Source organism: Hipposideros armiger, unplaced genomic scaffold (genome assembly GCF_001890085.2).
Source record: "Hipposideros armiger isolate ML-2016 unplaced genomic scaffold, ASM189008v1 scaffold_695, whole genome shotgun sequence".
NCBI classification, from domain to species: Eukaryota; Metazoa; Chordata; class Mammalia; order Chiroptera; family Hipposideridae; genus Hipposideros; species Hipposideros armiger.
In genome coordinates, this window is record NW_017732045.1 from 519,300 (window position 1) to 540,428 (window position 21,129).

General features: G+C 43.8%; 1 protein-coding gene across 1 annotated transcript in view; it reads right to left on the reverse strand.

Annotated features, from left to right (window-relative positions):
• The window catches only part of ITSN1 (intersectin 1), a 200,677-nt gene that overhangs the window by 37,783 nt on the left and 141,765 nt on the right, over positions 1-21,129 (reverse strand). Inside the window, exons 17-23 of the mRNA XM_019626944.1 lie at positions 20,641-20,870; positions 19,786-19,868; positions 15,836-16,002; positions 12,606-12,651; positions 10,164-10,285; positions 7,105-7,222; positions 5,248-5,439 (exon numbers count right to left, since the gene is read on the reverse strand). Of these exons, the coding sequence (XP_019482489.1) occupies positions 5,248-5,439; positions 7,105-7,222; positions 10,164-10,285; positions 12,606-12,651; positions 15,836-16,002; positions 19,786-19,868; positions 20,641-20,870 (958 nt within the window). The remainder of the gene's footprint in view (positions 1-5,247; positions 5,440-7,104; positions 7,223-10,163; positions 10,286-12,605; positions 12,652-15,835; positions 16,003-19,785; positions 19,869-20,640; positions 20,871-21,129) is intronic.

The following is a 21,129-nucleotide window of genomic DNA, read 5'->3' on the forward strand; positions in this document are numbered from 1 at the left end:
CACACACACACACACACACACACACACACACACACACACACCCTGTTGACAAAACATGGTAGCTTACCCGCAAACTTCACCAACTTAATTCTATAGCTGATTTTCATTTTTTTTACAAACCAAATCTTAAAGTTTTGTGACTCAAGTTATATCATTTGAAAATGCCTGGGGAGTTTTCCATTTGAGAATGGAAACTTCCTGAGAGGCAATGCAAGCCTTTGATAAGAAATAACGACCCACCAGGAAACAGTCCAGCAGTCTGGTTTTTATGTGTGACATTTTCTTAAAGAAAGGCCCAAGAGGACTCGGGGTGAAGTGAAATATTCACATACAGCTGTTGTAATCTTTGACCTTATTAGGTTTCCTGATCCTACCAGATCCAAAAAAATCAGATAGTTTGAAGAAGGGGCTATTTTTTTTTCTGTGCATTTTGGGACCGCTGGCATTCAATGTAGTTTCCATAAAAATTCTCTTGGGTATTTTTGGAAGTAAAAAGAATGAATAGAATTAACTTATAATTTTTGCTAGAAGAAAAAAATGACTATTCACTTTCTCTCAGAAATTACTCAATTTCCCGGGACGCAGGACTGACTGATTTGCTAGGACAGTTCTCAAATCAGATCTGGAGGGATGGGTGCCTCCCCCACCCCATGCTGGAGTGGACACCTGACCCAGACAACGGTGGTGACACCCTGGCATCCCTGGTCCTTCACCTCCTGCATAGACCAAATGAGCAGTTGATCCAGGAGCACCCCTTTCCAAGGGTACTGTTGCTTTTGGGAAGCTCACATCTGAAAGGGAAGGAAACTGGAGAGACTGCTTGGTTTCCTCTGAGGGTGATACAGTTAGTGTGTGCCAGGGACTGGAACTCCGGGCCTCCTTCACATTCATGAATCGCCGGACCCCGTCCTTAAACAGGCATTTTGAAGGCGCTAACCTATGTGCCACGCGATCACATGTATTAGGTTGAACCACGTGAAACTGCAGCTTTGTAGGTTAGGAAACAGAAATATTGGCAATTTCGTATGGTTAAACCGATTACCTTGAGGGTTTTCCTAAGCTCGTGTTACTAGGTTTTCCTTCTGCTGGTATCAAAGGCGCAGAGAACCCAGTCACCATTTACTACGGGAGTCTGGGTCTGCCCGGTTCTCTTCCAGAAGCTGGATACGTTGCCCCCTTACATGTAATGGTGTAACACCCTGTAACTTGACAGAGGAATGCATGCTTGCTTTAGATCATCTTCTCCCAGACACCTCTAATGCTGGGGCTGTCTGGGGCTTGGGCCTCCCTCCACTCCTTTCCTTCCACTCCTGGGCCCTGCCCCCTGCCATGTGGAGGTGCACCAGCCTTAGGAAAGCAATTCAAAACTGCAAAAGGAAGGCGATCTCATTTGCTCTCTTCTTGTCCATATGCCACTGGAGCAAAACTGTACCCAAAGTTCAGCGGCTAATGCATTCGCACAGGCAAATCAACACCAATCATCACATTAAATGACATAATGACCAATTAATAGTGTTAAACAAATAGCTTTTAAAAACCCTAAAACACTGACATCTTTAAACTCTGGAGCCAAAGTAGATACCCAATATCCCTTCACTAATTTAATAAGAACTAAGATGCTGTCTCTCCACTTCATTCAACTTTTTGTTAACCGGATTCTCTGATAACATGACTAAAGGAATTTAATCTAGTACCCAATTACAGAGAGTATGAGGAATAACCAAGAAGAATAAGGTCAAGTTCAAAATACAAAACCAAGGTTCAGGGACACTTTATGCTGCAGATATATGGTATGCACTTATTAAATATGTTTACTCAATGGCAGTTACCAGAACACCCTCAGCAGCTCCCAACAGGATGACCTTTTTGGCCACGAACAAGCAGGTGAACATTAACCACAGTGGCCAGAGGTGAGTCCAGGGTTTCTCAATCGTGGTACTGGTGACATCTGGGGCCAGAGAAGTCTTTGTTGTGGGGGACTGTCCTGTTGCACTGTAGGATGTTCAGCAGCATCTCTGGCCTCCACCCACTAGATGGCAGTAGCCTTACTCTGGTTGAGGGCACTAGATCAGATGGCTACTCTACAATCAAATGCAAGCTGAATGATGTGATGGGAGAAGAGCGGTTTCCTGGGGGCACAACCTGTGTCAGCTTCACAAACCAGAGGAGAGCCTGGAGGAATGTTCTACGGACATGGTAGTATTGAGAGGAAGAGTTATATACAGTAGTAGAGAGCAGTACCCACCTTGACAATCGGATCCCTTCTAGCCAAACTCAAGGCTGGGAAGAAACACTGGCTTATACAGGTGAAGGGGTCCTGGGCAAGAGATGGGGCTTATGGCCTCAATCATTGCTCCATGAGGGAGTGGGCTGGGGGACAGTGACGGAGATCACTCTGCCCACCTCTGGGCCTTTGCACGACACCTCTGCCTAGAATAGCCAGTTCTCTTCCCGCTTCATCTGGATCCTACTTGTCCTTCAGGTCTCAGCTTAAATACCACTTTTTCCAGGAAGGGTTCTCTGATCTGTCCCTGACACCATCCTCCCAGCCCCACTGCTCTGGATGTCCGGCTCAGCGGTACCTTGTGTCCTGACTTCTCCTAGTACCACTTCAACTCACAACACACCATATATATTGATATTTACTGCAGTAGTTTGGTTTTCTGCTGGTTCCTCCCATTAGAGTATGAACTCCATGAAGACAGGAACCCTGTCTACCGGCTGAACCCAGAACCCAGCAGAGCATTCACACCCATGGACCTCTTCCCCCAAAGATTTGCTGTATTCCACCGCGTGGCAGAGGAGGACCAATAGCAAAGTTCATGGACAGCATCAAGCACATGGTCATTACAGCAAACAGTTTCATCAATGTGTACACTGGTTTATTGCTGCCAAGGCGACAAGAGTGGAGTGTGTGGGGCAGAAACGGATGGCGAACAACAGTATGGAAGGGGTGCAAGTTTCCATCTTTACCCACATTTTTTTGGATGTTCAACAGACCCTTATTATGATACATCTTTTGGACAAATGTTTTGTACCCTGAGTCAAATCACACATCTGTCAATGTATCCATATTATATACCGGAAGCCCAATAAGATAAGTTAACCGCTAAACTGGGTGGAAGTTCTAGTCTTCAAAGCCAGTATTCTTAGGGGAAATGGTTTACATATTCACCAGGGAGAGGCGGGTAGCAAGGTGAGAGGGAGGGCCGTTCAAAGAAGACTCAGTGAGGATCTCATGATGTCTGTATTTCAAAGAGCACGGGTCGTGATCAGCACGCAGGCAGCAGGCCACCCACCTGCGGACATCTAGTCTGCTCGGTGTCCCGTCACCATTGCCAGGTTCCAACATCAAGAACACAGAGACATTTCCATCTAACTTTTATATGAAGAATTTAATTATCTATACACGTAACTAATCCAAAAGGTTGTATTACAGTTGTTAAAGCCGCAGGTTTATATATTTATATATTTTACATTCATATCCATGAAAATACTGAAGCGCAAGTGAACAAGAAGTCCTCGTCCTCAGCACCACGTGAGTGGAGAGGGACCTCGACACAACTGCCAGCACAGGATCCCCAAAGGGAGAGACGTAAAAACAGGTCACTACGAGTTAAAAAGTCATTAGTAGAACTGCTAGATTGTGCTTGAGGACCCCCACCCCGTTTCCTGTGCTGTCAGCAATGGGCATTTTTATTGAGAGCTTCCAACTAGTGTTTAAAAGACAAACATGGCTTCAGCTACAACACATCTAACACGTAAACGGACCATGAGCTCCATTTCATATTAATCTGTAGAAATTCCACAGTCTAGTTAAAAAATGTAAACATTGGAAATTAATTGCAGGGAGACTTCTATACATTCTTTCTTGTCAAGAAAATTACTTGTTCAAAATGTGTCATTCCATGAAAAGTAACTGGAATAAAACTTCATGTAACAGAGACTAAGAAGAGATTGTAGGTGTTGTTGATCATAACACCCTCGATGGTGCTGCCTACTGATTTATGGTATGAAAACACACAAAATTAAAAACCCAAAACAGAAAACACCAACTCAACCAGATAAATCTGAGGCCGAACAAAAAACACAGGTGCTTTCTCATGTGGCTAAAAGGTCACTGTGCAAAATAAAATTAATGCAATATGATTAGAGCATCGTACAAGGTAATAACTTCTGCCATGGAAGGAACTAATTTCTTAACGTACAGGATGTATTATTACATGCTCAACAAGGTACATCTGAAACACACACACAAGCACAAATCACCTTTTGTTTAATTGGGCTCATTCTACATGTCTTTAAAACAGATATACTGAACTCCTCTGTACTTCTACAGCAGGGGGAAAACCCCAACTACACAATTGAGTTGGTAACACTGGACAAAATGAAAAGAATACATCAAGTCTCAGATCTATGGACATTTGGAACATTTTTTTTTTAATAGCACATGCAGCATTCCTTGATAGTGGGTCTTTTTGCAAAACCAAAATAGCAAAGAAGTAATTTATTTATTGATTGATTTTATTAAAAGGCTAAAATATATGTTTAAAAATAATTTTAAAACTATTGAAAGCACCTGTGCCAAGGTGGGGGGAAGTCAATTTGAGTCACTAGGAAAGCCACAAAAGGACCCACTACCCTGTGTATTTCTGTAATTTTTGCTTCTATCTCTGCAAGTAATAACTCCACATTGCCCTCACATGCAACTAAGGTAAAATGAGGTAAACTGCTCTGCAGTGAGTTCTTCCACTCAGAAGGCAGTAGGTGATCATGCTGGAAGTCACATGATCAAGGCTGCATCTCCCATCATCCCTCTGGGCAGTGATATGGGATAGTGGGTCTCTTTGAGGACTTTCAAGCCTGAGGGGGGGATGGACAACATATGATTCCTAGAAAAAGGAGGAAAACAACACATAAGCAAAACAAAACAATGAGCAAAATTCAAGCTAGGAAAATGAGTCAGGCATGTAAACAGCATGGTGCCAAAATGATTTAAAAAAAAAAAAAGGAAAGGGGGGGAGGGGAGGGAAGGGACATGCTACAGAAGGAATGAAAAAAAAAAAACAAAAACAACCCCACAAGATAAAGTCTCGCATTACAGAAGGTCTTCAAAGAGACTGGTGCCAATGCAGCAATGGTCTCGCTTTAAGTTCTGCAAACAAAGCTCAGCAGAATCAGAGCAATGCTGCATGTTTTACCGTAAGGTACCAGACAGGAGAGGCCGCAGGGCCCCAGGGCACTTACATTGCTGGCTCGGGTCCATGTCCATGGTCAGCTTCACGTAATTGGACGGGAAGAGCCCCACTTGGCCGCTGACTTCTCCTTTCCACCAGTCGGGGTCCTCCCTGTTGAGGACGTTGATGAGCTGGCCCTTGTTGAAGGCTAGCTCGTCGTCATTCTGGGCGGTGTAATCGTACATCCCGATCACCTGGCACACTGCAGGAGACAGGGCCGGGTGAGCGGCTGCGCGCCTGCGCAGCACGTGGGACGGGCAACGCGGGGGGCACTACACACTCGCATGTATTCTTTTTCTCCTTCCCGAAGAGGGTAAAAGGTAAGCGGAGGCGCTCTGATGGGCTTTGTATAGTGTGGGCGATAGAGGAGGACGAAGGATTAAAAACCAAGACAGCGGCAAGAATTTCACACGAAGACTTTGGTTTTTACAATATCTTCCTCTTTTTCATGTTTACTTGTCAGGAGAACATTTACAGTGATAAGTGAATGCTTCCATGGAATCGCTTCTAAATTTGAGTGCAGTGGAACGCCTTTAAAAATCTGACTCTGAAAGATTGGCCCAACTGTAGAGGACGGCTGTGTATCATGGACACTTAACCATATTTGTTTTGTTTTGTTTTTAAGGTGTAAGGTGATTATCATTTGACCGCCAAAAATTCCTAATCTTAGTGAAGAGTAAAATCAAGTGTTTTATGCGCTGTATCTTTGCATCTGGAAGTTTTGTCTCAAAGAAAGAAATTTCCACATTCAAGAAAATTCCTCATTTTCTCTCAGACTTACAGGAGATAAAGTTGTTTTCATTCCCTGGCATTTTTACACTTCAGATATGTCTGCATAGCTAGGTTGCATCCCCAATTCATCTTTCTTAACCAACCTATATATAGGTTTAGGCTTTTCAAACCCTCCAGCTAATTCAGCAAATTATTTCTGTGGGTTTCAACCAACCTGATGAAGGGGACACGGGCCAGGCCTCCCCAAGAGAGAGGAGGTCCCGCTGGCACCACACCCCTCTGCCTATACGAAGCCACAGCTCAAGCAAAGAGGCCCAGCTGGGGTCAGGAATCAGTCACCAAGTCTGCCAATCCTTTCATTCCTTGCAAAGGCTGCCAAGTTCTAATCTTATTCCACCGGGGATGCACAGCACAGACATTTAACCACAGGTGCTGGAATGAAAATTCTGCATTTTCCACAAATGCCACCCATAAATTGGTGGCTTAAAGACCTAACGCGGACTTCGCTCCCCCCCCCCCAACCTCACCCATCTCAACCAGTACCGAAGCATCTACTTTGGTCTCTTCAATCAAAACCAGCCAGCTGGCTCAGTGGCAGCGCCCTCTGTTCCTCCTAGTCCTGTAAGGGGTGTGTGCGACATCCTGCCCATTAAGCGAAGCCCCTCTGTTCACAGGAAATGTCACGGGGCGTTATTTCAGTCTTCCGCGAGCAGCACATTACCACCAGCAGAACCCTGTGGCCTCCAGCTCAATCTCCTGACCTATTTAGACCCCAGCCATTTATTTTTAGAAGTCCCTTTTTGTCCCCTCACCCCCTAGCCCAAACCCCAATTTAAATAGCTGGAAGGAAATCAAGAGAAAAAATCGGGCTTTAATGCCACAGCATTCACAAGTCCTTTCGGAAGCAAGTCCCAACAAGGGCTCTGTTGTACCCAGCGCGGCGAAGCTGCTTAGATATTTGGTCCTTTTGAAAAGCATATTCCATATCACATTAGTTGGGTGTCAGTCCCAGCAAGTAAAAGAAGCCCTTGCAGCAGATGTGAGAAACCATCTAAGCTACTTCATGAGAAAACGGAGTGGAAAGACTAACATGACATGCGGACCATCTTCCAAGTAGAGACGGAGAACTGCTTACCTGCTGGGAATGCCGTGGGTTTAGGGGGCTCTGTTGGAGTGATTTTGCTCGTCCCGGGGCTTAAAAGTTTTACATAATTAGCAGGAAACCAGCCTATCTGGCGCTTTTTCCCACGTGCCTAGTGAAAAAAAAAATTATATCAAATGTTTAAAAGGCTCATGTTCTTTCATGGTCTAGTTTGCTTTGTGACAGCACTTAACACAGGGTTTACATATAACCGGAAAACAAATGGCATTAACAGTAGAGTTTATGGATTACTGTGTTACAAGATGAAAACACTGTAGCTAAAAGTCAAATTGTGGTCATTGGTCAGCAAAACCTGAAATGCTTTTGCATGGGCTGGATTGTATGGGTCACAATTCAGAGTATAAAGCAGTGCATACAGGATCGAACACTGCTCACGTAATGTCAGCTCTCAGCTGTTAATTTCAGGTGATACTCGTATAAGATTATGGCTAATGTCAACATTATGTGTGGATTTTAGGAATAATAATAGCAGTCAATACTCATTGGGTGCTTTTCATGAGCCAGGCCTGTGCTAAGCATCTTATATGCATTTATCGGCACAGTCCCAAAAGGATAATGCTACTACTATTCCCATTTCCCAGATAAAGAAAGCAAGGCTCAGAAAAGTTAAGTGACAGTCCCAAGACTACAGGCTAGTTAGTGGCAAGCCAAGATTCACAGTCATGTCTGCACTCTTCTTATGGATAATAGACAACTGTACATAAAGATGTATATATGCAATATACATAGAACACAAGGAGTCCAAACTTGACATTGTTTTCAAAAACCATCAAGGCTACATGGTGGTTACAGCCACATTTTTCACTTCCATTCCTTTCTCCCTCACTTTGACCTAATTCAACACAAGATCCATTTTTAAGTGTTTACAGGCCAGGTATTGCTGGAAAGGGGTAGTATATGACACAGAGGAACTTATAAAGTTGGTGAGCCAAGACTTGCAACCATGGTACAATTCTATGAGATGCAAGAGATTCTTGTTAGGGATCATGATTAGCTAGAAGTGCTATGATTACCCTTCTACATTCCACCAGAAACAGAGAACTCACAACAGTTTTCTCTGTCTGTCTGTCTGTCTGTCTGTCTGTCTGTCTCTCTCTCTCTCTCCCCAGAAGCAAGGTTCTAATAAAAAAAACAGTTGCCTTTGGGAACAGGGGTGGGAGACATTTGAATCCCTTTTTGTAACTTTTGAATTTTACCATGTGAATATATTACCTATTCCAAAAGGATACAGGATATAAAGGACATAAAATTAAGAGAAAAGGAAACTCCCACCATCTTACCTCTGCTCTCCCATCGGCCACTTTATCACGGATACCTGGGGTGACTTTTAGACCACAGATCACACTTCCCTTTCCTTGCTGTCTGACAGACTTCTTGCCCTTGGCTCAAGGACTAAAGCTTCTATTTTCACAGTGAGCTCCCCAATGATTGAAGCCACTCGTTTACAAGTTCCCACATGGTTCATCCATCTTATATATGCCACAGGGCTCACACTGACCGCCCTCCCCCACCCCTGCAGCTTCACATGGGCAGAACAGAGCTCTGAACTGGCAACAGAACTGGCAATTTCTTTCATGTGCGTATCCACAATGAGAGAAACTCTGGGTATGACAATTCACCCACTTTATTGTGGAGTCCAAGACCCCTTCAAAAATCTCTTTTGAGCAAGGACTAGGAGTGTGAGGACAAAAAAAGTGTGGTTGCTGCCTTCAAGGAGCCGATAACCTACATGCGGAAATCAGAAAAACCTATGGAAAGCTAACAATATCAGCAGCAATATTAATTGTCAAGAGCGGTACAGGCATTGGAGCCACTACAGTTCAGGGGAAGGAGATGTCACTTGTGGTAGGGTGGTCACAGAAAGCTTCTAGAAGAAGTGGCACTTGGTCAGCTCTAGAGGATGAGGGAGAGGTCGGAGACCACCACTTGGGGAGACATGTGATGAGTAAAGGCAATGAGGAGGCATGAGAGTCCGGGGAGTTACCTTGTTTTCAAGCAAGCAAATCACCAAATGAGGCTGGAGGGGAGATGTCGCTGATATGTGGTGAGACCGGTAAGATGTACAGCTGAGACGAGGCACCTGTAGGACGCCTTCATGGCAGGCTGAGGAGGGGCAGTGGAAGTCACTCAAGTTTTTAGGACAGGAAAGTGACATATATGGATCAGAAGGCCAATAGGGTGATGACAGCCAACTCTATACAGGGAGTGCGACCCACAGGCCTGAGGAAGGTCTCTCCCTACCCAGCAAAGGAAGAGACACATTGAAAGGGGAGGGGACGGGCCCTAGGACTCCAGGTCACGTCCTCAAGCCAGTACGCTGTATCTGGTCAGACAGGGTTTTTATGGCCGCCCACCAGCGAGCTCCCCAGGGCGAGTTTCATCTTTGGTTTCACTCAAGGCTGTGCCTTCCATTTCGGCCAAGACTCATTTCTTTAGTCCACTGGCTCACTCTTCACTCTTAAGGAACTTTATTTTTTAATTAGCTGCCCCATATGCACAGAAAGGTGCTGTATGTCTTCATGTCTTCACCTTACCACAGTACAGATCTCCCTCTCCTTGACAAAGGTCTGCATCAACAAAATGGTGAACTGAGGATGGACACACACACACACACACACACACACACACACACACACACACGGAAACTAAAAATGTTGTGAGGTACAGATAGATGTGGCTTTGAACACACACAGAAACCTGCTATTATACCTCACCTTCTAATGCCCGAGTGGGAAGCTCTGTTTCTCTAATGCCCTGACGCTTAAGGATGGCTTCTATGCAGGGGTTCCTCATTATGAACACTCCCTGCTGACGCAGGAACCAACAGATTTGGGTAAATCTTCAGAAGAATCCTTAGCTCTCACAATTCTGCTACTAGCTGTCCAAAGCTTAGGAACCACACAGGTTTGGATAATATGTCTGTCTCTCGCTATCCAAATGCAGGATTACTTTGCAATGAAACCGCATCCCTTTGAGATTTTGCATACTCAAATTTGGACAGAGACTTTCAAACAAACAGAAAAGACACTAACTTGCAGCTCTCCTTCCCACCATCCGCCTGGGTTCTTTTTTCGGATCAGAATCAGCTGGCCAGGGGCCAGGGTGAGCTGCTCAGGACCCGTAGCGGTGTAGGAAGCAATAACTTGGGCGATTTCTGAAAAACAAGATCAAACATCATGGTGCACTCGTATAGTCAGGAGAAGGAAATGCTAAGACAACACAGCCACCTCCCAGATTCACAGATTCACATCATCAATGCCAATCTATTGGCTAGTTTTCTGCTAAATGAAGAAGGTTCACTCAATCGTCCCCCCATTCCACGGCTGACATCACAAAGGCAGCATTCAAGGGCTTGGTTGATCTTTTGGTTCTGCCCAGCCCGCCCTAGGACCCCTCATCGTCTCTCACAACTTATTGACCAACTTCCCTCCACAAACTACCCCCTGTCCCCAATCCCTGCGCCTTCTGTCCCAGCCACTCCCACCATTACCATAAACACCCTGCCTGACACCCAAAGCTGGGCCTCATTCATCTCCACCCGCCCGCTGCGCCCCCACAGTTCTCAGCACACAGTGCACTCAAGGAAGGAAGTGATGAAAGGAACACAAGTGAAGCTTTTCCACCTGCCATGTACAGTAGAAAGAGGAATTCCGTTTTCTCCAGAAACCCTTGGGAGCACAGCACCAGCCGATGTACACTGTGGCTCTGGGCTCTCGGCCCCGCCCATGGGACCAGATTCTTTGCAGCTCACATTTGGACGGTGATCCCTGAATATCAGGTTGGAATCACGTCAATGCGAGTTTGCTCCTTTTTATTTCAAGCTAAATGGAGGAACCTGGGGTTAAGATGGGAATTTTATGCAAAAACAATTGAGCACAGAAAAAAAAATGTAAATAGTTCTGTACTTTTCCTGAATGTTAAAAAATCTCATGGGAAAAATTCCAGCAGTACCACAGACCAGGCTCTGAAAAGCACATTTCTACTGGCACAGGAGGTCGAGTACGAAAAGACAAAATCCTTCTCTGACTGAATTCTGGCGTACCCGCAACTTGTAGAAGCAATACAGAACAAACTGTTCTGTTCCTCTACGATCTCTCCCCGTCACAATCGTGCTTGGAAGAAAGGAAGCAGGAAAGGAGGAATGAAGTCAAGAAAGACGGAAAGAAAAGAGGTAAAAAAGTCCTCATCCTACTTCTCTAGAGGGATATGAGCTCCCCGCTCTGCCCCCCGTTACCCTGATCTGCAGTCAGTGCTGGGCACCATGCTAGGAGCGCACGCTGTCGTGGTGCCAGCCTGGCCCTGCCAGACGCTGCAGAGAGCTCCGGGGAAGCGAGAAAGAGCCCAGCTTACATACGTATATACTTTGGCTCTGCTGAGAGCTCTAGTTGGGACATCTGTGCTGGGGACAGGAGTTCTCCCCTCACGTGCCAAAGACTAGCTCTTGAGTCCAAGAGTTTTTGGTGTGGACAAAGTCCAGATCAGTAACTATTTGGCCTCAGATGTTCCTGCTCCTCAAAGGCCCTGGCACGTGTAGCCAGCGATCTGCCCCAGCATTCTTTTCTGGCTTTGGCGTCCCTGAGAAGCCTGCTGGTTTCAGTGCAATGTTAAGCCCATCTGGACCCTGTGGGACGACAACCCAAAATGCAGACCACTCACACGTAAAACAGATTCGACCCTGGTGGTCCGAGTCTGACTGAAACCCTACGACGACCTGAAAGCCCACGTTTCCTTGCCAGGTACGGCCATTTGGAGCTGAGCACCACACTCAGTCAGATACACAAATAAATCCCTTGCTTGGCACAGTGGTGAGTCTTTCAACCTATAATTTCCTCGGGCTATAACAGCAAAAAAGCTCAAATGACCTAGATGAGGAAGAGAGGAAGACGTGCCACACAAACTATATGATTCACGTCTGCTTCTCTCTTTCATGCTTCTATTTATAGAACATGTGATTTTGTTTAAATAAACGAAAACACTGAATTCAGAGCGATGACTATGATCATGTACCTTCAATGTGCACCTGAGGAAAACCACCCAGTGGCTTCTAAATTAATGGGACCTACGCTCTCATAATAGCCATGCTCCTCTGATCCCCACTATTTATGGCCTGGGACTGAATGTGCTGTCAGGAAAGGTAAAAGGGCTTCCTGAGCCGAATGAGAGGATGGCTGAGCAGCAGCTCACCCCGAATCTTACGCTCCATGCACTACGACTTCCCGCCATCTTGCCTGGTTCTTCACGGCCCGAGAGAACACCCTGTCCCCAGTCCCCATGTGTGAAGCAACAGCCACGTTTCATAACCATGTACACATTACCCATGGATTCCAAGGAAAAGATCTACATCTCTCACCACTCTTAGGAAAGACTCTTTTGTCTTTTTTCTTAGGATTCTAGCCTTAGTATAACAAAAACTGGGAGCCACTATCAATTACATTCAAAACATTGAAAAATAAGCATCGGGGTTCGTAACTTACCAGGTTTTTTTCCTAAACTCCCTGTTTTCCCAGCAGTTCCAGAGCCCTTAAAACAGAGCAAAAGTTCTCATTTGCATACTGAAGAGTTTTAATCATGCAAGTTAAAAACACGATTAGTGACGACACACACCCACATGAGCCCCTGAGTCCCCCTTTTCATCCTAGGGACTCGGTAGCACTGTATCTCCTGACGTTAAGGGTGTGCACCCCAAAATCATGGGACAAAATAAGCACTTTAAAACATGCAGATTTTACTCTCTTCGCTAAAGACAACTTAGCAAAGCAGGCGGCACTCACTCTAGGGCCCCAGGGGCTCAGGTACTGACTGTGAGTAGCAGAGGAACATCCTGTCCCTGGGTCAACTCAAACAGAGGGTGCCACACTAGTTGGACTATTAGTCTGCGCCCTAAACACTAAGCTCATGCTTTATGTTCAAATGCTTAATTATTAAATATTTTACATATAAAAAGTACTGACACCCATGAGCCCAACATCCAGATTTAATACATGAAAATATTAATATTTTGCTACATTTGCTTTAGGGGTTTTTTTTCCCCCCCAAAGAACTAAAACAGTACAGTGGCCATTCAAACACCCTTTTCCTCATCCAATTCACCTCTTTACCCAAAGAGGCAGCTACTCTCTGTGTATCCTTTCTACTCAAATCTTAAAGTGTTTAAACACTGAATTTCTCTATCCATGCTGGATGCACAATCCATACAAGCAGAACATATTTTTTCCAACTACTAAGTGTTCCAAAAGTGCTCTGGAGTTGAATTCCTTCATGGATACGCATGGAATTTTAAACGAGCTGAGTAAGCCAACAGAGAGCTCGAGTCAGGACAGAGGCCAGGCTGTAATCTGTCATTATAAAGTGCTTTATTCTGAATTAATTTTCACCCTCCAGCCCCTATCTGGCAGTCAATTAAGTATTCCAATTAAAACAAAAGTCTTAATAAACGAAATGAGAGTTCCCGTAAGAATATTTATCTACCAGGAACCCAACTCATCACAGTTCCTTTATTTTGGTTATTGAAATTTTACAACCATTTACCAGGAAAAGTTTGTGTTAAAATTTTTACTCTTGATTATGCTTTCTGTGTTAATACACCAAGCTATACAATACCAATCTCCCTGGCTGTTTTTATAGGCTATGTATCAAAATAAAGGAATGCTAATGAAACAAGAGTCCAAACCACCAGTTACATTCCCAGTACAGTCTTCTAATATACTCCCTCTATTCCATAAAAAGAACAAAGCAACTGGCAATACCCACGTAGCTTCAATGTGCTCCCTGTTAAATCACAGCCAGTACCTCAGCTAAGACATACTCAGAAGGCCAGGTTCTGGCCTGGCACTCAGGAAAGCTGTGGCAGAGCTGCCCAGGCTGGGTGCCCAGCCCTTCTCAGACAGGGACGGGAGGCCAAGACAGGACAAGCTCTCTCTCCTGTGCCCAGAGGGCAGTTCTGGAATCTGAGGCTGGGTCTGGTTTTTACCTTTGGCAGAGTAGCTTCCTTAGACACTGAACTCTGTGTCTAGGTAGGATGAAAGAGCTGACTTTTTAGATTTTTTTTATTATGAAATAATGTAGTCCCAAATCTTTAGCACTGCTAGTTCTTCTGTGGCTAATAATTTAAGACTGTGGTTAAGAAAGCCCCTTACATCTCAGCTTACCTTTAAAAAATGTCACTATATATTTTTTTAACTTACTGACTTCAGATGGTTTTTTTAATAGGAAACTATATATAATTTATTAAAATGTAAGTAATGGCTTTTGTGTTTTAACTGATCCAAAAGGTAAAGCCACTTTAAGAGATTTCATGCATGGTAGCAGAAATCGAATTTAATGTCCTTCCCCCCACCCCCTGAAAAAACATCTGCATAATTCTTATTGCATCCAACTGGCCGGCTTGGAGAAGATTTTAATTCCCTCTCTCCAGGTCTGCAGAGGACAATTCGCTGGCTGTCTTACAGGGGAGAGGTACTTTCTTCCTGGCTTCTGCCCGAGTCTCCAAGGATAGGCGGACTTCTGCGAATCCTATCAGGGGAATTTCAGCAAGCTGTTCTCAAGACCACAGCATGGGAAAAAAAAAAAACAACAAACAATAAAGGTGCTCCCTAACAAAACAAACCCACGCAAAATGAACTATTATGGGAACTGCAGGGAAGGTGAGGAGGTTGGTGGCAGCACTGCAGCACGTCGCCCGGTCCAGCCTCACTCCCAGAGCAGCCCGGGCCCTATGGAGGGGCCCAAGCTGCACCCTGCTACTGGCATTCAAACGAGAGGCGCGCTGTCCATTTGCTTACACCTGACAAAGTGGCTTCCCTAGGCGCTTTACCAGCCTCTTCTCTCTGTGCCTTGGAGGTATGAGAAGAGAGCAAGTGACCGAGACCTACTGCCTGTACTTAAAAATAAATAAATACATAATAAAATAGTAAAAAAGAGCCAATTCTCGTTGGTTTATTTATGTGCAATGGATCTGTTAAATGACTACATTTCTACCCTGAAATTCTCCACTAACTTGAAATTGGCCACTACGAGAGATGGGCTCCCATGCTCAGGAGGCCCTCCCCACCATTTCATTAAACTTGCACTATCTCAAGAGCACATTTTATGCAACTGAATTTTTGGAGCCCCACTGAACAACAATGGGAGCCATTTCTGATTTAGAAGGATAACAGCGTTTAAAATTCAATAAACTCAGACCCTTATCAACGGAGATACTAAGGCCTTGCCAAAAGTGTACCAAGTTCTTGGACCTTGTGTCTTCCTACCGCGTAGGCAAAAATAAATTTGAGAAGCTCTCTAACGCCCAGTATTCTGGGGCCAGTATCACCCGAATACTTTTGTTTACGTGGGCAAAATACTGCTGTGTATCTTTCTTGGGGTGTCCCAATTCGGCGACCATGAAGACCTCATCAAGAATGTTTACTCCAAATCCTACGTCAGTTCCACGCAGGACTAGAGATGAATACTGAACATTATCCCAGCTGATTATCCCAGTGCAGCCTCCGCTCAGCCCTAGGGAGATCTTCTGCAGATGGGAAGCCAGGGCTTACTCTGCAGCACCAAAGGACAAGTTCAAACAATTACAGGTCACACTGTATTGGCTGTCACATTCCAGGACTTAGCAAAACCCAACAAAAGTGGTCCACCTTCAAACATGGTGACTCCCTGTGAAGAGAATCACTGCCCAGAAAGGGAGAGGAAACAGTTAATGTGGGTTTACCTCTGAATCTTTAAGCCTCACATAGTTAGAAGGGAAGACTCCGGACTTGTCGCCCACTGTTCCTGTCCACCAGTCACCATCTTTCTTGGTAACCAAAATCACATCCCCTTGCTGAAAGGTTAAATCGCCTTGTTCAGAACTCTCGTAAGTGTACATGGCAATAAATTCTGGTGGGGAGAAATATTGAGATACGGAGAGAGCTTGATTGTTGACAGATATCCCAGACAGCTTTGCAAAAGCAAGTTTATGAATAAGGAAGTTAGGATAATAAGACCCATTCATGAGAAAGGCTAGTCACAGATAAAATATGGAGTTGCAGAACACCCTGGGCTCCAAATTCCCCAACGGCACAAAACAATTCAGTAACTGCAGACAGGGAGACTCAGTCACAGGACCAAAAACCCCAATTGTGTGTCTCCCAACATGAGTACCACCAAGAGCGATCTACACTTTAACAGCATAATTTCTTTTTTAAATGCAAATGGTTTTCCCATTTATGTTTAACATTTACTGAGTACCCTGTTGTGCTGAGCATGGGGTTAGAGGCAGTGACTTTCAGGTCCCCGTGTGCCCATCAAATATCGGTGTTTCATTGTGGAAGGTACCAAGTCATGATTTTAGAAAATGTTCAGATACAGTATGCCCTGTATGTAAATTAAGTAAGACACGCTTTCATTATTCGAGGGCCTGAGTGAAAACTTATGTCCTATTGTGACATACACACAGATGGTAGGAAGCTGTTGGAAGACACAAAACAAAAAAATATATGTTATTTCGTTAAAAATGGGCATCTACTTGTGATTCAAATGCATAAACAGGTAGAGTGGGCTGACGATGAAAGCCAATCCCAGGAAATCATCAAGCTTTTTTGAACAAGTTGAAATGACAAATCACAGTTTCTTACAGTTTATTATTCATGTAATTTCGTCTTAAGAATAAGAACTAATGTTCTTCACTGTCTTGAATGTGAAGGCTGCGCATTCCAGAGGAAATTCTTCTTTTTAATGATAAGCAGCTGATTTTATGAAGGCTTAGAAACCAAGTCACACGCTCAGAAAGATCACTAGACACAAAATTCTAGATACTACACTAGGGACAGGATAAAAGATTTACAGAAAGATGAACGTCAGGTTTTTTCCCCCACTTTTTCTCCATTTTATCCTAGGCCTTTGTGTAATTTTTAAAAGGCAATGAAAAAACACCCTTGATGGAAAAGTTCATTTTTCTGTATGTTTCTCGCTAAAACTTCAGATGACCGTGCTTCAATGCAGAGCCCAAGGTTAATTAACAGGCAGAAATTTGGTATGGAGGAATCCTTTGGCTAATTGTAAGAGCCTCTGCAGGGGGCACTAGTGAAAGCTAAAACAAACACAAAAAGAACACAAAACCCCCTACTGCTTGTGCTAATGTGTGCGGCTCTGCGATGTGGGGGAGCTCTCCAAGGGCTGCTTGGACCGCAGCAGTGCTGACCCGTAGGCTGGGGCCAGCACGGCTGCTGGTGAGGGCCGGGCCCTCGGCAGACACAAGGTCACCCAAATGTGCCAGGGAGAACAGAAAACTCTCTGTGTGTAGCCCTCCAGTGCTGGTAACACACACCTCCACAGTTAAAGCTGGAAAAACGATTTCCCACACAAGGAAATCAGAGCTTGGCAGCTTTCATAAGGACGTTCTTTTTCTGTTAATACATTCCTTTTTTCTGGTTTCTCAATATTGTGACCCTTCCCTTTTCATTTTGCTCCGTTACTTGTTTCTTAGCTCATGTTTGGCCACTGAAGATAGGATCCTTGGCAGTCAATCCTGTTCCCAGTGATTCCTACACTCAAAAGTCACTTTCTCAAAAACAGATCCGAATTTTGAAGTAACTTTGAAAATGCTGAAGAAACTTCAGAAGCATGAACTCCGGCTGAACTTAACACTGCAGTGTAAGATAGCAGAGGCTGGGGAGACTGCGGCTGTGCGTGTCCTGCCCTGCACACAGGAATCCGCGGGGCTGCTTCAGGTCTCAGTGAAGCCAGGAGATGCGAAGATGGGCTCGCAGTGGCGTCTCCCTACTGAGACCCTCCTCTGGAGACATTTGACACAGGGCACTGGTCTTCCCCAAGCGGAAACTTTAAGAGCTACTGAAACTAACAATCTATTTAATCTGGTTTATGGCTTACTTTAAATTTGATTATGTTTAATGCAGTCCGAATAAGCCACTCATGAATACGTGTCAACAGCTTTTCTCAGGATTTCAGATGCCAGAGTCCTCACACATCCCTCCAGGGTGCCAGCAATCCTTCCTAATATTTCTAATATCTAAATCACTTCAAAATGGGTGTAATAAATGTCAACTGAGATTAGAATTCAACTCTCGTCTGTTGCCCAACTTTGTGTGTGGCTCATCTGTGACCTGTGTATTGAAGCCTCAAGTGTTGAGGCCTCTATATGTTTCCAAACATACTGACATTCATCAGCGCTGCTGTCAAGTAAGAAAGCTCACTGCTTTCTGTGGCTCTATCAATAATCCAGGAAACGAAGCAAAGAGGAAATAAAAGTAGCAGGAATTTACTGAGCTTCATTCTAAAAACAGTACATATATTATTTCATAATCCTTATAATAATGTCCTAACTGAAAGGGTGGTTATTATGCCCACTTTACAGATGAGGAAGTTAAGGCAAGACCAAAATTACAAGGTGAGGGAGCTAGGATGTAAACTTTGGTGCTTGAGAGACTTAATGGGGGGTGGGGAAGGCAGGTCATAATTTGCCTTATATGATACTGACTGCAGGTGCTGTATTTAATAGAACTTTTGGCCTTGTTCTAAGAGCAGATAAAAAAAATCATGAAGATGATAAGAATGTACAAAGAGAACTATGTTAATGACTGTTTTGGTGGTAACAGCAAAAGCTGGTTACAATAAAATGCTGGACTTGTTTAGTGACCGACAAAGTAACTAAAACAAAATGTTTTTTGACTTGTAAGATTCTTTCTGAAAAAGTAACTTTGTTACTGTGGGTCTGAAATACCATTAAACCTTAATGCTTGCTATCTCCATGGAAATAATTGTTTTAATAATTCTAATTTTCGTAAGGCAAGGTTTCTAAGGAACACAACAATCTCACAATGGCAAACAAATCAAACAAAACATTTTATCCTCATTAATTTATTCATGGAACCCATGAAAAATTACTAAATAATTGCATAATCTGTTAGCAAACATTGTTCAGACTTCTACATGGAAAGCCTGTCTGGCTCAGGTAGCACTCTTCAATTAGTACTACGATAATGGTTATATTGAACATAGAAAAGACATGAGAATTTGCCATTAGAGCCTGAATTATGTAGGTTTTGTTCATTTTTACGCCCATGCTATATATTAGCATATACAATCCTTAGGATTATGTCACAAAACAAAGACCAGGAAATAAAGCAATTAACTGTTTGTGTAATAAACACTCAAAATGAAATTTTTAGGCCTAAATAATCTGGTGTGGTTATTTACATGGAACATAGGAAACTGAACTTGTTTCATTTGGGGCAGTACAGATGGCACTGATGTTACTGTGACAGCTTTACTGGACTGTATAGTTACGGTTTCAAAACGAAATACCTACGTATAGGTCAAAGAACAGCAATGACCACAATCTAGCTATAAATAAAGATGGTCAGAAAACCTGATCCTCAGTGACTACGATGGGCCGCTTTCAAAAGTCAAAGGGCTCATAATCAAGTGTAATTAGAAAATTCCGTTTTTATGATCAATAAATCTGAGAGTATTTCAAAAGTCTCCATAAAATATTCTGATTTTGGAAACAGCTAAACTTTCACTTTACCTTAGAGTTAAATATACTAAACATAAATTAACGTAGCCTAAAAGTGACATCCCATCTCGGTTCAAACGTTTGCTGTTTGCATTACATAATTTCCTCAACCCTTCAAAAGAACATAATTGGACTCAGGTTCTCACCTTCTCCCGAAACGGCTGGCTTGGCTGCTGGGGAAGCTACTCTCTTTAGACTCGCAGGACTTTCTGAAGAGCCAGAATCCATGCTGAAAAAGGCAGGCGTGGGGTGGAAGAAAAGTATTTTAATTGTTATCTTCAAAGAAATAGAACAAATGACATTGATTTTTTTTTTAACTGCTTAACATTTAAAACTTTGAACAATCTACAGATGAAATAGATGCACTTAGTTCAAACACATGGTAAAGTCCTAGAGGCTGATTCTAAGTCTACACTCTTGGTTTTCAGCACTATGCTGTGCTGGACAGACAGTCAACGTATTGGTCTATTTCAAAGCATGACTGAGAGAGCCTCAGCCAATACTTCTGCTATTTTTATCTTCTTAAAGCTCATAAGTTGTTCTGAACATCAATATGGTTGGAATAATTAGACAACAACCCGGTTAAAGTTCCATGCTATAAGGTTCCTAATGAAAAAGATAATTCACTCTTACAATTACTTCCCCAAATGCTGTGGGCCTCTAAGTATTCACATACATCTGGCAGAAAGTGGCTACTAAGCTTATGAAGAGAAGCGTGATCTCCAACAAATCCACAAGGATGTTTCAGGTCTCAGAGTAGAATTCCCTTTTGCAGAAGTTAACGAAAAACAAGATATGCAGGCTTCCATAAGGGACGGAAAAAAATGATCATTTATCAGTAAGAGGCTCCTTCTTGTTGACACGTACTCTAACTTTAGCCATTAAAAGATCCAGGAGACAAAAGAACCCTGCAACTTCTAGCTGAATCTGCACCCATGCAAACAATAATTTAATGCCTGATATTGTTTTCATCTAATAGAAGCAGATAAACACAAAAATACCTTGTAGATTTCCTTATGGGCCCTGAAATGAGTTTCACGTAAGACTTGGGGAACCAACCCTTCTGACCTTGAACTTCTCCAAACCACCACATGTCTTGCTGTTCCAGGACGGTGATGATGTCGTTTTTGTTAAAATTTAAATGGTTATCTTTCTTGGCTCTCCAAGGATACAGGGCTTGTGCCTGGAGCCCCTCCACCTTTTCACCCTTGTGTGGAATGACATAAAGAGCCTCTCGTTACTTTGGGATTTGCATCGATTCAGGTGACACAGACGCGCCTCTCCAATGAGCACACAAGAGCACACACACAGCCAGAGGAGCCCACTTTAGGGCAGCACGGTTACGGGTGCTTCACCGGTTCCCAGTTACTGTTTGTTTTCAAAAGTGAAAGCGACAGGCCCGGCCAAGTGGCATGTTGGTTAAGAGCTGGCTTGGGACACCAGCTCTGAGCAGCGGGGCCCCGGTTTGAATCCCACATGGGGCCAGTGAC